Source organism: Antrostomus carolinensis, unplaced genomic scaffold (assembly GCF_000700745.2).
Source record: "Antrostomus carolinensis isolate BGI_N321 unplaced genomic scaffold, ASM70074v2 scaffold33068, whole genome shotgun sequence".
Lineage (NCBI taxonomy): Eukaryota > Metazoa > Chordata > Aves > Caprimulgiformes > Caprimulgidae > Antrostomus > Antrostomus carolinensis.
The window spans coordinates 39,378-60,310 of NW_010333215.1; the positions used below are offsets into that span (position 1 = coordinate 39,378).

Sequence of the window (20,933 nt, forward strand, 5' to 3'; positions counted from 1 at the left end):
TCCATAGGTACAAAATTCACTACACAAAAGTTCTTTTATTAGACGCTTAGAAAAAGTGCTTCAAAGTGTAACTTACCAGCAGAAATGCCCAATCTTTATAGGAAGAGACATGTCATATGTACTGGCACACCAGCACACAAACCCAGTCTCCAGCCCAGGAGCAGGTCCAGAGGAGAGCCAGGAAGATGATCAGAGGGCTGGAGCACCTCTCTGCTGAAGAAAGGTTGAGCGAGTTGGGCTTGTTGAGCTTGGAGAAGAGAAGGCTCTGGGGAGACCTCATTGCAGCCTTCCAGTACTTGAAGGAAGAGCGACTTTTGACATGGGCAGATAGTGATAGGACAAGGGGAAATGGCTTTAAACTGAGAGAGGGGAGATTTCAGTTGGATATTAGGAGGAAATTTTTCACCCAGAGGGTGGTGAGGTACTGGAACAGGTTGCCCAGAGAAGCTGTGGATGCTCCATCCCTGAAGGCATTCAAGGCCAGGTTGGATGGGGCTCTGGGCAGCCTGATCTAGTGGTTGGTGACCCTGTCCACAGCAGAGGGGTTGGAACTGGGTGAGCTTTAAGGTCCCTTCCAACCCAAACCAGTCTATGATTCTATGATCCTGGTCAAGCTTGGCTTACCTAGCCCTGAAACAGAATGGACAGACTGACAGTAAGCAGGACACGACCTAACCTGAGGAAAGGAGGAGGAGATGGAAGTGGGGAATGGGGTAGATGGTCACAGTTTATCTATTCAAGGAATAGTAAGATGAAAAAAAAAAATCCACAAACCTTTAATTGTGAATGTAGGAGAGGGACGGTGATGTAACTGTTCCCAGGGAACACTATTCTTATTTTGTAGAGGGAGGTGAGCCAAGATACTTAAGCTCTGGAGAACCTTTAACACAGGAAGCTATTTATCATAACAAGCTTGGTTGATACTGCTCCCATACTGAACCAATTAGATTAGCCTATTTCGTCATACTTCATAACTTGGGATGATAGGTTTCCAAGCATGGTACAGTGCAGTAATTGAATTTTGATCAAACACACATGGCCCATAACCCAGTATGTGAAACTTTCAGAACAGTTCACAGCTTTTAAATATCCAGTCAACATGTTGCCAAAAGTACAGGATGTACTCGATGCAAGTGGGAGAGGAGGGGGGGAGCACGAGTCCACGCCATAACTTGGTACAGCTGTAAAACAAACATTTTTTTGTTCCGATTCTGTTCCTACTTTAGCAAAGGAGCTGGGAGGAAGACAGTGAATGTCAAGTAAGTCGTTTTTCTCCCCAACCCCCATATCCTACACACATTTCCCTTTTAACATTCTTAGATTACTACAACCTTTTAAATTCACTATACTGTACTTTCATACTGTATTAGACACACCAGCAATTATGTTTGTTAGCATGACACATCCATTGCTTACACTTAGTTAACCAAATAACTTAAAAGTCACACGCATCATCCTCTTAATAGGGTTAGAATCAATGGGAGCATGGAATGAAAGCCCTAAAAATTACCCCCCACCTCTGCATTCCCCAGGCTTCTGCCTCTGCCAACACAATCCACGTGGTGGGCAGTCTCGTCAGGCTCAAGGTGAACACTCAGTCACTGATCTCCTCTTACATGTTCTTGCTGTGTTTTCCCCATGGTAAATCCAAGGAACTTTGAAGACAGCTCTGTAAAGGAAACAGAATACATTAATAAATTCATTCCTACGGCTCTACTGACCAGGGGGCAAAGCACCCACCACAGAACAGGTCCACACGACGTGGAAAATGCTGTGCCAGCCTTTCTTTGAGCAAGTAAGGGTCATCCATATCAAAGCTGCTCTCTGGCCTACAGCCTGGCATGCTCAAGCGATGGAGCAGGAGATCCCCAACCTCTGCATATGGTGCTGCCAACTTCTTGCTCAGCTTTGAATGCTTTGACCTAAAAGGCAGCTGGAGGCAGCTCCAGGCATCTCAGCTACCTGAAAGGGAAGCACCAGGGCAGCCAACACCTCTGCTTTCACCAAGGTGGTGCAGAGGACAGAAAAGATGGGAATTCCTGCTACAGACCACCAAAGAGTGTGGCACTGGGTGGTTTACCCCAGCGGTGCTGGTTGCCCTCCATGGATCCTCTGCCTCTGAGCTGTCTCACACACCTGTTCTGGAGCACAGTTGGGTACGGGAAGCAGCCACAGGTTCCAAGGGGAGAAACGGTGATTTTTCAGAGGTAACAAAATGTGCCTTTTGCTGGTGGTTGGGGACAGGTATATTGTCACCACCTCGTTACAGACAGAGTGCAGAGGATGCACTGGATCTCTTCTCCCTCCCTGCCCCACACCCCACTAAGTTCCAGTGCTGCAGAGGGAAGAAAAACAAACAAACAGACAAAAAAAAGAAACAGAAAAAGAAAAATACTTTCATGTTACAACTTATCAGACTTGGACCAAGTCTCAGCTCAAACCAAGGTTAAACAGGCCTCTTCTAAGCCTCTTAAAGATAGGATTTATATAGTAATTACAGTAATGGAAAGTGATCTTTATAATTTTTATACTGCCTAAAATTCTGCTGTGTCATACGCATCTGCAGAGCCTGAGAACTGTGCTTCTCGGGGAGAGCACTGCAGTCTTGAAAGCAGCCATTCAAATATAGAATGGAGAATTATCCAAGCACGAGTATGTTTGAGATTATAATGAAGCACAAAGAGTAAGAATCAGAAAAATCTGTGGAAAAGCGAGGAGTTTGCATTTGAGATGAGCCGTATTTTTAAAACACTTTATTTTCTTGGGAGTTTATGGAACTAGATCTTCATCACACACAGCGCAAGCAGCACCGAGACTGTTCTTTTTATTCTTATATTTCCTTTCTTTTCCTTTGCTACAGTCTTAGGTCGAGAGAGTGAGCACAGTGCAAAATGCATCTTGGCCAGACAGAATCCTCACATGTCCACTTCCCAGTTTTCTCTGTTGTGCAAGGAAAAATACCGGAGCGCTAGGTCTATGCTGTATGATAAAGAACAACTTCAGAAGATGAGGAGATCTGATAGGGGGTTTGGCTCCACCTTCAGGAAGCAGAAGGCAAAGAGACAACCCGGTTTGAAGTTTCAGACATACTTTCTGTAGAAACCGAAGCCTACAACCTCCTCCTATTGACATCTACTGCTCCCTAACATGTCTTGGATTCGTACATAGAAAAGATTCCCTGATCTGATGCTGTGACATTTCTACGTACTTGATTCAGCTCTGAAGAGTCCAACTCCTCCAAGAGATACTTGAGAATTTGTGGCAGGATATCCAAAGGTAGCTGATACATGAACAGAGCTGACATATGGACAAAAGTACACGAAAAGCAGCTTTGAGGTGAAAAAAGCAGCTGTGACACATAGGATGTCACAGAGCTGTATCAAATATTATCAGCCATTGACACTGCCAGTGCTCAGGTTGCCATATAGAACGCAGTTTTCTTATAATTCACAGAGATTCGAAAGGTTCTCTGGGAACAGAACTGCATTGAGAGGAAGAAAGTGGGAAGAGTCTTCATAAAATTTCAGTCTAGCAGAACACTTAAGCATATGCCTAGTTAAGCTATTTTATTTTTTTTCTCCTCAGATCCAGGCAGAAGACGCAAAGAGAATAATCTCTTGTATTTCACCTCTCAGCAGACTCTGATCCAGGTTGAACCCAGCACACAGTAGCTGCTTAAAAAGTATGATTTAAATGAATTAAAACGATGTATTTTTTTTTTTAAAGAAGCCACATAGTGCCCATTTATAATGATGAAAATGGCAAAGCAGTTCAGGATGAGACTACACCGAGTTTAAAAGGCCGTATGATGTCTTAGTGAAAAAACAGGCAATCACACCATTAGAGGCAATGGAAATGTATGGTTGCTTGCAAAATCTTGTCTTTGGCATTTCCCCAACTGGGTGCTTAAGCACCCAACTTACTGTATTCAACATCCTTTTCTGAGGGAAACGGGTTTGCAAACTGCAGAGCAAGCAACAGGAATAGCCCTCGGTGCAGAAATGGACTAAACACCTAATGAATCTAAAAATAAGAAAAAAAAAACCCCAAAACACTGTGAAGAGATGCGAGAAGACCAAATAGACATGGCTGTGTAAGCAAACAGAACTGAATATACTCTTGAGGAACAAAGGAAACAATTCTTGATGGGGTGACAACAGATGTTCTCCAAAAAAATTCTAACGGAGCATTTCAAACACAAAGACCTTCCTGTGGAGCTGAGAAGTTTTACTGGCAGACATACAGTAATACATCTTTGGAAACGTAATAAAACCTAACGTTTAAGGTGTTATCAGGTCCTGAAAGCTGAAGTGATATCTTCATGTAGTAAGTGGTGGGTGGTGGTGGAGAGGAAAACAGTCAGGATAACAAAATACTGTCACAGAAAGTTGTCGTAGCACAGTTGTGATCTAAATCGCAGGAGGAATAACTAGTCAGAGAGTTTGTTCTAAAATATCTCTAAATCTGCTCTTTGGGAAAACGAGCTCTAAAGACAAGTGAAAGATGCACAGTTTAACCCAACTGAACAAATACAACCCGGAGTAATTCACTACCATAGTAAGCACACCTAAGTACAACCACTTTTGCACTGTGTGAGTGAATGCAAAGTGCCCAAAGCTGAATGTTTCTACCAGCTACTGCTCTATCAGATCATGGTTAAGCACATCGCAGAAAATCCTAAAATGAACTTTTTTTTTTTTTTCTTTTTTAAAAAAAGACAGGTTTATGGAGTCATTTGTGCAATGACTGAACTGCACTGGTACTTAAGGAAGATCTGGATTTAACTCCTGGCATGGATCTGCAGCATCTTCAGTGAACAGCTTTATACAGGTTTTTAAAGGCACTTCAAATTCTTTTTTTTTTTAAACTCTGGCCTTTACTTTTTATGTTCTTTATTTTTACAGATACAGAATAATACTTCTCTGTCTTGTTGGAATGTTGAAAGGATTCCTGAATATCTGCAAGGCCAGCAGATATAATTTTATCTGAGAACGAGGCAGGAGGATGACATAGTACATTGTCTAATTATTTTTATTGCTTTGCAACTGTTTTGGGGAAAACAATCCAGAGAGAAGATTATTCCAGTGCAGTCAGAGCAATCAGAACTACAGAAAGACTAGGATGGACAACTTGATTGACAGGAGAAAGCTAAAGCAGGCAGCAACACAGCAAATCATCACAGGACAGACATTTTGATAAATACTGCTGTAGCCAATTTATTATTAACACAGTGGGACAGCTTTACATCTTGCATCACACTTTTCACAGCCCTTATGGTAAGCATGCCATATCTGACACTTACAAGATGAAAACAAAGACCTTACTAACTCTTCTGGCCCTGCAGTACTATCTGCTCACTCAGTTAACCCTCTCTAAACTTTAGCTAGGCAACTAAAAAGCACATAGGAACCCAGATACGTGTGTTCAGATGGAGAAGGTAATTCCAACAGTACCCAATACAAGTTCCAACGGTTACGCCATCTGTGCCGTACTCATTTCTGAAAGGCTCTACAAAGGAGAGGGTTGCCAAAGAAGTGGAAAGTTGTTAGGACAAGATAGAGGATCAAGTGGAATATCATCTAAAGGTAAGAGAAATAAAATATATTGCTAAGGCTCAAAATATTGCTGTCTGGTCACCGGTGGCTTCATTCTGACTGCTATGACAAAGCCATGGTATCACAAACCAGAGAGCATCGGGATGAAAGAATCCCATCCCATAGCAGTTTTCATTCTGGGATTGGTTGACACACATCCTCTGCTTCTACAGAAACACTGGAATTGGGAATAACAAATCTTCCTCTCTGCTGGCTACGTGGTTTCAGGGATTAACAATCTGATGGACCTTATAACTAATCATATTTTCATTTGATTCTCACAAAATAGCTCCCGTATTCCTTTACAGATAATAACGTGCAAGGTGGCTGCTGAAATCATTAAGTCAAGCCCTCTGCTACGTGCACACAGAGATACATTTCAGAATGAAATCTTGTATGATAAGTTACCCAAGGCTATTTTTTTTATTATAACATCCATGGTATTTTCCCATTTTCACAACTATATTATCAGCTTCAGGGTTAAAAACCAAAAAAGCAGACAAGTCACAGGATGATCTTAGCCATGAGATTTTATTTGATTCAAGCATTTATTCAAGCATTCCATCCACTTCCTGTCTGGTTTTGAAAAGTATTTCGGGAAACAAAACTGACATGCACAAAGAGCATTCAGTGAAAAGAGAGACAAAAGGGAGATGCAACAAATATCAGGCAAGGAAACGAAGTTAACAGAGTGTTCTTGTCTCTTTAAAGCCACAAGTAAAACGCTTGTTAGCAAGTATCCCAAAACTATGTCTTTCTTGTGTGAAGGAAAGAATTAACGTTAAGCACAAAGTATTCTTTGTGGTTTATTCTCATTACGTGATATGTCAGGTTACTCTGATTTGGAAAAAAAACCCCTGGGATTTCTTTACAAAGCTTTCTGTGCACCAGTCTTAATGTAGGTTTAAAAGAGACTAAAAACCACAAACTGCACTTTCAAAAAATCAATTTAGGAATCTCATTTTTTGTATTTCTCTTAGAAATAACATTTGTGGAGATATTAATAACATTTTTAAAGTTTCATCTGAAAAACAAAAGAATGGTCCAAATTTTCAAAGAAAATCTCCAGTAAGATTTATATCACATGGATTTCTCACTCAGTTACTGCTGGTTTTCATTAGAAAGTGAAGGGAATGTTTAAAATTGGTCAAATAACATGAAGATTCTGTTGACATGTTTTCTGTCTCTGTGTGTACTTTCCTTTAAAGGAACATCTAAGTAAATCTTGGTTGTCCTAAAGATTTTGGTCAAAAAGCTCTGAAGGACATAGAATCTAATTCACTGAAACACAAACTGATTTAAAATAAGAACTTTTTAAGGGCTTTATTAGTATAAATAATTCAATTTTTTTACATTCTGTAGCTGTAACACACGCACCAATTTATTTTCAGAAAAAGAAGGTATGTATTTCCACTATGGATGGTTGTAAGGGAGGGGAAAAAAAAAAAAAATCAAAACAAGCAGAATGACTATTTCCCATTCTAACCTCATGGCACCCCAACATCCACCCTCCTTTTTTGTGATGTGTCATCTACAGTTCTATTTTTTGTGCATCTATATTTCTACTGTTGATCAGCACTGACCAAATTTTGCAACGTAGCTAAAATTTGTCTTTAGAGAAATAATTATTTAAATTAATAGAATTTCACAGGATATACCAGCACAAGACTTAGGGCCATCTGGATTTTAACTAACTAGAAAGAAAGGCAGTTTCTGTGATTTAGGATATTTAAGTTCATTTACAAACTGCCATACACAGTTATGAAAACAGACCCCGAGTGTAACCCCATCCCACGCCATGCTGAAACTCTTACCAATTTCAGTGGACTAAAGATCAGCATAGATACTCTGAACAACTCTTTCTCTACCTCTCTGTAACCCTCTAAATTATACTTACAGACACAAAACAACATCAGTGCAAATTGCAAAAGTCTGCACGTTTCACAAATGGCACAACTGAGCCACAGACTATGTGCTCACAGCAACAGAGCACTCGCAAGGAAACCTGGTGCCTCCGAGGTAAATCACTCACTCGATGAATTTTATCGTCTTTGTTCAATGTATGTTTAACATTCAGCTCTGATGCAGTGTAATTAATAAGACCTCAGCAATTTCAGTGGACGACTGGATCCACCTGTAAAAATAAAATGCACCTGGGCATTCGTTGACACTCGCTGCCAGGGTTACGGATAGGTCTGCATTTTCCTGAAGGTTGCGTTGGTAATCGTGAGCCGCGTGAGCCTCGCTCCGTAGTAATCTATAATGTAACTGGAGCCATCGGAAGGTCCAACGATCTACGAGAGAAAAAGAACCAAGACTTCAATACGAAGCGAAATATAGACTTTGTGCTAATGTCTCAATTACTGCTAATTTTCCCATCATAAAATTAGTCATGCTTAATTAGTCAAACAGAAACTAGATTTATTTTGAAGTTATGCTGTAGTTTAACTATTTTAGCGAGCACTGTCTCTGAAGGAACGTTTCCCTAGGGCTTCTAATCAACCAAATTACACAGCCAGGCACTGGTACTAGGTTAAGCCGATGAGGATTTGAGTCTCAAAATCAGGCTAACAAATGAGTGGGCTCCAAACCACTTTTCTTGAACAAAGGAAGGTAAGCAGGAGAGAATTAGGTTGATGACAAGTATCTTTGAAATACTGCACAGGTAAGGAATGGAGAGAAGCAGAGAAGATCATGGCTTTTTTTGTTCTGGAAATGCTGAATTGATGTAGGGTCACCAGGGAGATGAGTAAGGAGAGATGAAAGGTACTCTCAGCTGTGTCTGTAAGCGATCTGAGGCAAGATCGCTGCGATAGCATAGAAAGGAATTGGAGAATGCACATACTTTAAAAGACGTATATACAAAGGCATATACTTTAAAAATATTTTTCTATAAACCCATATAAACAATTTCTGTATCTGCAATGCATTTTACATTCATCACAGGCAATCTGTAATTCATGCTAAATGTATGCACTGTAGAACAAGACAATTTGGCAATTTCATAATGTCACAAGATGTCACCCCAGCTGGGGATTTAACCATCGTGACTCCTACAGTCACAGCTCTCAGGTGACATGGGACTTGGATTTGGAGGAGAGGCAGAAAAAGAAGCAGCAATGTTTTCTCTCCTGCACACTGCATGGACACCCCAGATGATGGGCACATGCAAATGCAGAACTTCAGGAGTCTGGGAACACCAGGACATCTCATGCAAAGTCCAAAACTCCATGTCACATAAAGAACTCACAGGATCTGACAAAGTGAATTTATGTGCTATAGCTTCCAAGCTATTCATTAAGAGTATTTACAGACTGCTAATCTAATTTTTAATTCAAACAACAAATATATTGATATTTTCTATCCATATTCTACAACTTCAATCTACAAACAGAGCTAAAATAAATGCCTTGATTTTTCAAAACACAAAGACACTTAAGGCTAAAATGCTAACAAAGAATTAGCAATCAAATCACAGCAGATTTGTAACTTGTTTCGAAAGCCCTGACTTACCTGCATTGAAATAAGTATGAAATCAATCAGGCTACCAATTCCACAAAATCCTACAGTGCAGAATTTTAACAAACCTAAAAAAGGAAAATAAAATTTAGTTGTAGCTTTAAGCCAGTCACTATGAAGTTCACAGGTTTCTGGTGGCAATCACATCCTAACTCTCCCCCCATCTCGCTAGATATAGATATAGATATACACACACACATCTAGAAACAAACCTAAAGATCTTTAATTATTAGGGAAAAAAGTAAACCACACATTCATATTTCTACATCCTGAATATGCTTCAAAAGTTTTAAATATTAACAACTTATTTTCTTTAAACAGGTAAATATTCTTAAACAAGGAATGGTAAAAGTCAATAACCAAGTTAATGGAAATTTTCCTTTCTTTGATTGAGGCACAGACAGAAAAAATCCCAACAAGAGCTACAAAATTTACTTATGAATACAAAGAGATTTTCTACCATCTCATGAGTTAAAGCACATACTGATTTGATTTTCAGAACGTGCTACTTCAGGGAACCATCCTTTGTATAGTTTTTATATTTTTGCTGAAATAGGAATTTATTTTCAATACACATATATATAAACATTTCTTTTTAACTGGTATTCAGAAATGTTGTTTTTTGTAGGAATAAATGAAAGATTAATAGAAAATATATGGGAATATCAACTAACAGATAAATGTTTCATCAGAAGTTGCCATGTAAGGCAGACTTCATTTAGAAAATGTTTTCAGAAGAAGGAGGATGTCTTAAAATTTTTATTTTTTTGTTTAATATCAGTAGTTTCTTGTACAATGAATATAACACAATGAGTACTATATATATCGTAACACTTCAGCTGAGCTAGACAAACAGCTAGGTTATTTTGAGAAGGAGATTCTCATTGTGAAGACATTTGTCTCTTTACCCAGGCACAGACAGTAGGAAGATGAATGCATATTATCTCTTGCATCTAAATCAGTTATAGGCTACGCTGGACATGGAATCATAGAATCATAGACTGGTATGGGTTGGAATGGACCTTAAAGATCATCCAGTTCCAACCCCCCTGCTGTGGACAGGGTTGCCAACCACTAGATCAGGCTGCCCAGAGCCCCATCCAACCTGGCCTTGAATGCCTCGAGGGATGGAGCATCCACAGCTTCTCTGGGCAACCTCTGCCAGTGTCGCACCCCCCTCTGGGTGAAAAATTTCCTCCTAATATCCAACCTAAATCTCCCCTCTCTCAGTTTAAAGCCATTTCCCCTTGTCCTATCACTATCTGCCCATGTCAGAAGTTGTTCTCCCACCTGTTTAGAAGCTCCCTTCAAGTACTGGAAGGCTGCAATGAGGTCTCCCCAGAGCCTTCTCTTCTCCCAGCTAAAACAACCCTCAACCTTTCTTCAGCAGAGAGGTGCTCCAGCCCTCTGATCATCTTCCTGCCTCTCCTCTGGACCTGCTCCAACAGCTCCAACATCTTTCTTGGCTCCAGGCCTGGACGCAATACTCCAGATGGGGCCTCACAAGGGCAGAGTAGAGGGGGACAATCCCCTCCCTCACCCTGTTGCCCTCCCCTCTTTTGATGAAGCCCAAGATACAGTTGGCCTTTGGAGCTGCAATCACACACTGCTGGCTCATTTCAAGCTTCTCCTCCACCAAGATTCGCAAGTCCTGAAAACACAGTTCCCTGCTAAAAAGCAAATCCTTACATGCTTGCAAGGGCCAGCACACTTGAGAGGCAAGAGAGAAGGATGTTGGTAACACCAGAGCATCCCAGAGCACCTCTTCCAAACAGCCACAATACCTGCCAGTAAAACCACACAGCCCTTTTTCCAAAGAGCAAGCACTGGTCTCAGCCAAACACCTGAAGGTCTCCTGACCTCCGTTCCCTCCTTTGTGCTCCCCCTCTCTCAGAAGCAGCAAGCTGTCCCACATACCACCTCCTCTCCCCCATGCCCTCTTCATGAGGGAGGGGAGCGGGGGAGTAACTGCATGCACGCTGCAGGAAGAGCATTCCACTGGCTCCCGTAGCTGACAAGATGAAACTAGCCTGATTTATCAACTCCAAGGAGACAGCTTATCATCTCTCCATGGAACAACCCAGTAGTCAGAGAGAACAGGGAAAAAGACCTAACGACCAAGAAGATGAAAGAGTGGGAGCAGAATGGTCTTTCAAGAAAAGCCTACGTGAGTATTACAACGAAAGTGGTGCCACTTAAACATGCAAAAACCCAAACACATCATGGTTGACAACAGCTTGTTCCCAGTGGCCAACACAGGAGGATGGCAGCAGCCAGGCACAGTTAGCCTGGGAACTGGTACTGGCAGTGGCGTAACAAAACATAAAGGAAACAGCCAGCTAAAGAAATGCGAGCTTTAGGAATCACAGAATCACAGAATCTGAGGGATTGGAAGGGACCTCGAAAGATCATCCAGTCCAATCCCCCTGCCGGAGCAGGAACCTAAATGAGATCATGGTTAAGACAATTAAATAATGTCAAACTCTGGTGAACAGTTTATTTTGTTATTACCTGCAGTGGTTATTTAAGATACTTAGTTGTGATGCTCCTTACACCATCTTCTCTATTTGCTCTGTTCCTGAACCTCACCTGCAGTTGGCATTTTAGGAACCCAGCAGTTCTCTTACCATTGCTAGTTCCAGCAGCAGCTCCAGTTTACTTGAGGAACTGGTTGCTCCATTATGTTACTGGATGTGGAAGAATTGTTTCTGAACCTGGTATATGTTTCTGGAGTGCAGGGTAAAGTTGATTTTTTTTTTCTTCCTCCTCACTTCCCTCCCCACAAGCAGATCACACTGAGAAAATAAACTGCTCTAAAGCACGGAGGGAAAAAATAGTGCTCTTACAGAGTAATAACTTATGGTTTAGTTCACAGTGTGTGGGAGAGGAAGAGGTTGTATTTGTGTGCTCTTTAAGCAAAAAAGAAGGAAAAAAGAAATAAACCAAAGAGCATTTACAGTCTTCATTACACTTCCACAAAACATTTCAATGCTATTAACCTCTCTTAACCATTTTTTGCCAAGGTATGGATGACCTAAAAAATCCTCAATCCACCACTGTCAAGGAATCCAATGTACTGATTTTTAATTCTTTTTTTCTTTTCTACTCTTACCTATTTGCTTTTGTCTTCTTTACCTTTCAAAAGCTTGAAAACTTGGCTTTGGAAGAGTGTAATTTTAAGTCTTTTAACTTTGGTTACTGGCTACAGTATATTCCAGTAGGGTTAACAAGCGTGAGCCATAAAGAACTTCTATATAAGAATGTAGGATTTGTAAATCTATTACAACAATATATTACAAAATAATTACTGGAAATTATTCTTCCAAATCCAATGGCATAAGAAAAATGTATACCTTATTAACTGCTTCCAAAAATGTATCTTTTTGTGAAATTGATGGACAAAGCTAAGTGCAAATTATAGAAACTCAGGGGGAAAAAAAGACACAAATATATGATTATGGAGAAGGACAGATAAAGTTACTAAAAAAACCAAAGGTTTGCATTTAATGGGCAGAAACTCAAAATTCCTAGCTGAAGTGACAGTAACATGTATAGCTTTTTCCAATTCATTGCTCCATGCTATTTAGACTTAAATTTACTCCATTTGTCCAGTTCAGAAACAAGGCCAGTAAAAGTAGTTCTAACATACTAAGGTAATTCCATTATTTAAAAGCCAGTGGCACTGTCACCCTGGGAATCAAGTCCTAAAAACACTAACCAGAGGTAGGTCTTATTAAAGGTCCCAGTTTCTGCAGAATTGTTATTATGAGCTCTCTTGAAAGTACATTTGCCAGAATAAATTCCATATCCCAAAACACCAGGTTTACTGTAAAGTTTGTCCACTATTTTCCTGGTAAAATCAAGCATCATTTAAGTAGCTGGCATGAGTCAAAACCATTTCTGTTTCAGTGCCTCACAAAGAATGCTGTGGTAAACATCAATGCAAAGCAAATGTAAAGCAAAACTATGAATAGCAACAATCATATTTGCTTATTAGGATTTTATCTGTTGGACAACTCTACATCCACTTGTCACCACTCACTCCAACAGCATAGCAGGCTGAGGATAATGCAGGATTTTATCTTATTTGAGAATAAAGTGAAGATTCTAGTAGTAAATACCAAAACTATAACTGTGAGCCTTCATTACTCAAAATATAAGTATACACATACAACTCAGTCTTAACAATAAGCTTTACCTCACAGAAAAAACAAACAAACAAAAAAACCCTATAAACTTACCCAATGCAGGATAGCCAAGATAAAATCTATCTGCTCCCAACCACCCAAGAAATAAGGACAGAGCCACTGCCACTTTGTAGGAGTATCCATTCCTGCCAAAAGAAACAAGTAATGTAGACAATGACTGCAAAAAATATTCCCTCATACATTTGAGAATTAAAGTAGTGACTCATTTGCCTGCTGCTTCAGTTAAAAAAAAACAAAAAAAAAGCAACAGACTTGTTATTTATCTTCAATTAACGGACACAGAATTTATAATGTTAAGCTTTCAGATTGGGTAGGCATCCTCTATAAAGCAACCTCAGCTGGTGCAACTCAAGTATACTCTTGTAGAATACAGATTATTCTGAAACTAAATCATGATTTCTTGTCAAGACAGACACAATTCAGTTGCTGATTCCCAGTTTTACAGAGCACTTCCTAACAGTTCAGCCCTCCTGAGACAACATTAGAAAGCTAAAAGGTGTATGGATACTGTCTGTAGGCATTAGTCTCACATGCAGGCAAATCGAGAGGAACAGGACAGACAGGTGAGATGTCAGCAGAGACAGTAATTGCAATGAGATCTGAAGGAGAAATGAACCATGGCCATGGGGTGAAGAAGCTGCAGGAAGGATTCAACAAAAAGGGTAAGTCATGTATCCATTTACTACACTCTAAAGGCACAAACTCCCAAATGAAAAGAACTGTTGACAGTACAAAGATAGTAGAGAGGTGCCCTCAAGTTAAGCATCCCTTGGTTAGTCATAAAAAATATACAGATACAACAGGCTTTTTGAGATTTATACTAATTGGCACCATTTTTGTCAACAGCTGGAGGAACCATAACTTTCAGACACTGCTTGTGTGAACTTTACACTAATAAGCAAGCTAGAAACATACAGCTATCCATACTAAAACTTGCTGCCTTGTCAAACAGATAGCTTCTGAAAAGAAAAGCAAACCCAAATGTAATTAGAACTTAAAAAATATTCAATAATTCACTGTTTTGATATGTGTACTACTACGTGCCAGCAATTACTTAATGAGCCCAAATTAAATTCTTGGTTGACAGTTGAATAAAACATAAGAGTTTCACAAAGGCAGTAGCTAAGAAAGGTCCAAGCACCTTCATTAAGCAATTTCAATGCCAAATAAAGATCCACCTTTTTGCTTATTGTATAGATTTACTGACTTTAAAACTTAATGGCAATATTAAGAGATTAAATCATGAGTCTTACCTCAGTATTTGTTACTTAGCACTTATTACCAACACAGAACATACTGGGTGTTCCTGGACCTAATGTAATGTAAATTATCATCTTTAGAACTGTCTTGTTTCCACTGTAAAGAACATTAATGTTTTTATTTAAAAGCTGAGGTAAACTGTTGGAAATTGTTTAACAACTACAGAGTGTCAACAAGCCTCCAAGGACACTAAAGCATAAAAAGAGCTCTTACATAAAAGGTGGGAACACACAGTTTAATTTGAGATGCTCCTGATCAAAACCAGTAATAAACTGACCACTTGCCTACGCATTGAGATGCTTTTAAAAGCAGAACAGTCTGCAACCCAGTCAGCATCAAACTGATGGGCAGAAGAAATCCAGTATGAAGTGGAAGGACCCACTCTTCTATTTCCTTTGCCTTACTCACTCTTCCAGATAAACATATGCACTGAAAACTAAACCAACAAGTAGGAAAATACATCCCAGGCACCTGAAGGAATTTCTACAATTGGGTAAAAGATGCAATTTCTTTTTCTTTCTGAATTTTTCTTGCTTCTCAGCCTCATCCAATCTTTTATTTTTTTCTGCATACATTTCTTCCAGCTGCCAGATTAAAACCTTTTTCTTCCAGCACTCCCACACCAGTTGATAACCTGCAGGTACTGCTGTAGGTCACATAGGAATCCTGTGCTCTTCCAGGGTCTCTTAGCACCGCTCAAAGACCTGTCCACGCTGAACTTCATGAATTCCACAGGCTGCCAGTGGATGGACTCCCTGCCTGGAATGGCAATACCTAGAGCAATGGACATTTCAAGTCTGCAGAATCACAACCTGCACATATTAAACAAGATACATGATAGAACACCAATTTGGGGAATTCCAGAATTTGGCAAAAAAATCTACCTCCAAACCAGAAAATTAAAACCAAACCAAAGCAAACCTGACTCCCAGTACTTCTTTGCTGGAGCAACCTCATTAGCACTCACAAACTTTTCCTAGGAGCTACTTGAATACATCCACTTATACAAACACACGACATCTCCTGGTCTTGCTCTAAAATAACTGGATCCCAGAACTGTTATCTGGACTGTTGTTAAATAGAGTCTCGGCTAAGGATGACTTGCCGATTTGCTCCTTCCAAAAGCTAGGGATGGAGATTAACCTGCTGTCCCCGTGCTAGGACAATCCTGCTATGGAAAGATGCCTTCTCAAACCAGTTTTCTGGTGAAATGATGTGCAGTTATTTCTGCCAAAAGACAGTTACAGTTTCCATCAAAACTCTGGTAAGATGCTGGAAAATCTCCATAAAGCAGTAGAAAGGGCAGGCTTACTGTTGTAATATCAAGCTGGAGATTCTTGCTTAAAATAATGTTTCTAACACTTGGGTATCATTCAAAATGCCTTATAAAAGGCTCCTCTTCCCCTTCTGCCATACTAGCAGTCACGGGACTGCAAAAGCCACAGCAAGGTCTTTTGGTAGTGTAACCATTCATTATTTAATCATAAATGTCACAATCAAGTAATAGATATCATAAGAAGGATGACATTTTTCTGCCTACATAGATTTGGGTTTTTAATTAATAAATGTAAAGAAAAACTACATTTAAAAAATGGGCTCCAAACACAAGAATTACCATCTACTCCAAAGAGGAAGCAGTTTGATTAAACTAGTATAGCTTATCTTATTCTCAAGTCCCCATCACAGATGGGACTGAAACGCAATTGTTTCTGGACAAAAATGTGACTGAAGTCTAGTTTGCTAGCATTTAAATTTGATTAGATGTAATAATATGTTTTCTTCAATTTGCTGAGCTTTGACTGCTGAGAAGACTAAATACAGAGAAAATATTTATGAAACTAAGAGGCAGAGCTGTACTTCTAAGCTAGGCAAATTATTGAGCAGTAAGTATCACATCAGAGTTATTTGCCCGCTAGTGTGATAAGGAATAACCAGCAAATATTACTGGAGTTTTAATTTCCAAAGATTCCAGTAGGACAAAAGCAAAAGGCTCCTGCATGAATCCCACAAAAAGGAGAAACAAATGGTACTGACAGGTGTTCGCTGATCATTAGCATTGGCCAATTGGAACATTTATTGGTATCCAGAGCTCTCCCTTGCTCACCACATGCTTTAGAAAAACCAGGTCCATCATTTTCACGTTTCAAAAACAAGCTCTTTAAAAGACACAGAGGACTTGATTAAATACAAAGGTTGTTTCAAAAGAGAACAGTTCCTCCAAAAGAGATTTTTTTTGAGGAACTGGAAAGAGACTTAAACTCCCCCAATATTCATACATACTACAACTTAAGCTGCAGCTACAGGCACACTTGAAACTGGCACGAGCCAGTACTGCCACTGAACAGAGCAGCCCAGTCCAAGCCCTCCTTTCTCCACTCTCTTGTCCTTGAGTTGCCCTCATCCTTGTGCTGGCACAAGCACTCGAAGCGACTGTCCTGTGACTGAAATCGGGGAACTGATCCAAGTTAGTTCAAACCCAGATCAGTTCTCTGATTCAGTTTACAGCGGGGTGTGTCAGGGAAAGGGATGGAGAGCTGTCCCCAGACAGCTCCTCTCAGCAGCTGTGCGGATTTTAAGCATATGTGACATCTAGCCTTAGCATTTGGGTCAAATTTTTGCCAGGGTAAAGTACTAAGTAAAGCAAAGGTAAAATACTATGGTAAAGCAAAGACACAAACATAACTAAACAAAGACAAATGTCTCCATGGCTGAGACAGATTTACTTATAAACATGCATGTTGTATCCCTATACTTCTGATAAGTGTTTTATTAGAGGATTAGGTACGAGGGAACATTTGCACAATCCTACCTTAATTCTCTTCTTCCTTCCATCAACACATCATACTATTTTAGAAAATTTTCAATGTGAAAATAAAGACAAATTATTAAAAAAACCCCAGTGTACTTACACATTGCGACATGCAATAGGCTTGTAAAATCCAACTTCATGTCCCGTAAAGACTTTTTCTATGCCAAGGTGATCTTTGCAAGTAATATTTGGTGCTGGCAGGCATTGAACTGAGGACAAAAAAACCCTTTAAATTAAGCAGTAACAGACTGGGTACTGTAGTGTTTATCTGACAAGATGCAAGTGAAATACAGAAATGAAGTTATACTGTGCAACAGTCTTGATACACAGCACAGTACCTACAGACATATTACTTTTAAAAAAAATATATATTTTTAAGCCAGTCTTACGACTAACTTGTCTTTTTGCATAATCCATATTAAGCAAAATATACAAACCTAATTGCTGCCCTAATTCTGTTGTAATTTCCATTTTGGCTCCGTTATGAGTCAATGGCAAATGTGAACCTGACACATAGAAAACATTTTCATCATGAGAACAGTCAAATATCAGAACAAGTTGCCCAGAAAGGTGCTGCCATCACCATCCTTGGAGGTTTTCGAGATCTGACTGCACAAAGCCCTCAGCAACCTGGTTTGACTTCAGTGCCAATGCTGCTTTCAGCAGGAGGTCTCCTTCAACCCACATTTTTCTATTATTCTAAGCTAAGGCTTGACTCTTAAGAGAACCAAAGTGGAAATCACAGCAGAAAGTGACATCTGCTAAAAGTCTGCAATGTATTACCAGAATATTAGTCACTCTCCAACGCTGAAGTCTGCTGTTGTAAAGGGAAAAATCCCAGTCCTTTAACCACTTTCGATCAGTTTTCAGTACTTGTGAGTCCTGTTGGTTGGTTCCAACAAAACAGCAAGCCAAGCTCAACATTTCTTTCTAGATTTTCCAACAATATCTACAGGCAAGGAAACTAGGTCCATCATTTTCACATTTCAGAAACAAGCTCTAAAAAGACACTTGGATTTGGATTTTTTTCTTTAAATAGCCATCCATATTGCACAGCGAACAAAAAAAACCCCAAAAAAACAACAACAAAAAATTTCAGGCCATCAGTACCAGTTAACAGCCAAAATATATGAGCTATGTCTGGATTTAACTGCTATGAATCCTACATGGATGCTACTCATCAATGTGCCTAATCAAAGACAATTACAAAAAACTACACTTTCTTGTAAAAAAGAAGCAAAGAAAGCAGTGCTTTCTTTTATTTAGAAGAAACCCACAGCAGTTTAAATATATTGATATAGGAAAGGCCACAATTTTCCTATCAATGTCATGCTAGTAAGATCTGAAATCTGCTACTCAATGAGACTACTTGGATGCTTTGCACTAAACCCCTCTTTATTTGGGTGATGGATGTCAGAAGGATGTTCAGAAACAGTAGTGCTTCAAGCATGATCCAGAAGATTAACTTTTTATTACTTATAGATAATACTGAAACTGAAAGCAACTCAAAAACTGAGTTGTGTAAAATACTCTCTACAGACACAGAAAACAACATTAATTAATTTAGCAACCACCCCCACTCTGAAGCTTATCTCCTGGTCGAATGTATAGTGTATTAAATAAAATCACATGGTAGTTCGTTAGACAATGAACAATTTGAGTTGTGATCAACCTCAAGCTACAGAATATTATTTCTGCTCACTGACTAGATGATTATAATCAAGAATATGATGCCAAAGATGATGTAAGGGACTGAATAACCTAAAAAAGTATCCATTCTGGATAGTACTTTCATCCAGTTTCTGAAGTATGTAGAAAACCTTCACTATCCCTGAGCATTACAGTGAAGAAAATTATTCAGCATTTATGGAAAACAAAGTATGAAGGACAACAAGCATACCCATGTATTTTAAACATGAGTGCACATAAAACAAAACTATTGTGCTATTAGCTAACACAGAAACTACTCATTTCAATGCCCAAGAACATGAGAAAAACTAAACATACGTGATCAATTTAAGCATTTTTCTGCTGTACTCCAACCTATATCAGAACGGAACATCAAAGTAAATGTAACTGCTTTCAAAACAGAGCCTCATGGCACCAAAAACTCCTGATGATGGAAGGCACCATGTTTCCTTCAAAAGCTTTTAAAAAACAGAAGATTTTGAAGGCAGTTCTGTCACATGTCAATTCTTCTAATAAGTATATGCAAAATCAGTATGACAGGAATGGTTTGTTTTAATCACAGTAGCGCAGGACAGAGCCTAGAGGATATAAACATACATTGGAGGGATTTACCAGAAACCTCACTTACAAATGTACCAACCAGAGACAATGTATTTATTCGTTTTTAGTAAAGCATCCAATCCACACAAGCGTTTTAGGCTTTCATAGTAACGCTATTACTAATCCCATGTTTTATAAAGCTCATCTAGCAGACACATAAATGCATAAATTGAACACTTCCTTGGAAAATGTCAATATATGTTACAAGTTAGAAATCCTTACCATATGCTGTGTGATTTGTACAATTCACTGGTTCTTGTGTACTATTATCTATTTTAGGCTCCTCGCACATATATGTTCAGGTAATTGAGGAAAACATTTTTCACATGAAACACTACAACAGGTTTAACAGTCATTTATTCCACCCCCTTCAAACCCTGAGGATTTAGGATGCACCTTGATGTTAGTTTTCCTTCCTACCCATCCCCCAAAATAGGAACAGCACATTAGCATACAGCAAATCTGCTAATCCAATTTAATACACCAATATATCGCATAAGCTCCACGTTTAATTAGTGCTGCAGTCAGCACTACCTAAAGGAACCACAGTATTTATCAGTCACGGCCTCTGTATTTGAAGGCAACAAGATAGCACGCCTAATCTAGTCCTCTTATTTCAATATCAGAGTACCTCTAAATTGAGGCATTTGGTTGAGAAGATTAAATCTACAGTAATGTAGAAAATTTAAAAAAAACCCACCTAAAAATGAACATGGGGATTTGGACTAGAAAAAAAAAAACATGTGCAGGAGCTTATTTCCAGAGGTCTGAACTCCCCCGGCCAAGGAAAGCAGGAGATGAAGTTAACTTTTCCAAGATTTGCTTTCCTGACACTTTTGATCTGCAGCTACATCAATAACTGTCAGCCACCATCAACAAACGTGTTCTGGGGAAGGCCTGACGCGCCTTTGGAGAGTGAGGAGCCTGGCAGCTGAGTCTGCACCACCTGCGCCCTGCTCCTCCTGCCCGCTGCCGAGGAAGCCCCAACGCTTCGCAAAGCCACCGCGTCTCACTCCAGCGTCCTGCAAGAAAATCAGAAGGTGGAGGGGTGGGGGAGAGGGGGTTCTCATCCCATTTCCAAGATTTTCCCTTGGAAAACGTGAGGCAGCCCAGACCTGCACACAGGCACACGCTGTACCACCCCCACAATGAACCTGCCGACTGCTCCTTCCAGCCGAGACCCCCTCGGGGTCCTGACCTGAGGCTTCCTGTGACCCCCGAGGGGCTCCCGCTCGCTGTCAGGCACCTCACACC

At 39.8% G+C, this 20,933-nt stretch overlaps 1 protein-coding gene across 1 annotated transcript; it reads right to left on the bottom strand.

Annotated features, from left to right (window-relative positions):
• Positions 1-611: 611 nt before the first annotated feature.
• On the bottom strand, positions 612-19,971 carry TM2D1 (TM2 domain containing 1). The gene is made up of 6 exons (XM_010173793.2): positions 19,902-19,971; positions 17,491-17,599; positions 13,355-13,446; positions 9,108-9,181; positions 7,770-7,888; positions 612-1,669 (listed from the first exon to the last, which is right to left on the bottom strand). Exons 1-5 carry the CDS (start codon positions 19,969-19,971, stop codon positions 7,778-7,780), a joined length of 456 nt encoding a protein of 151 aa, XP_010172095.1. The 3' UTR covers positions 612-1,669; positions 7,770-7,777.
• Positions 19,972-20,933: the final 962 nt, after the last annotated feature.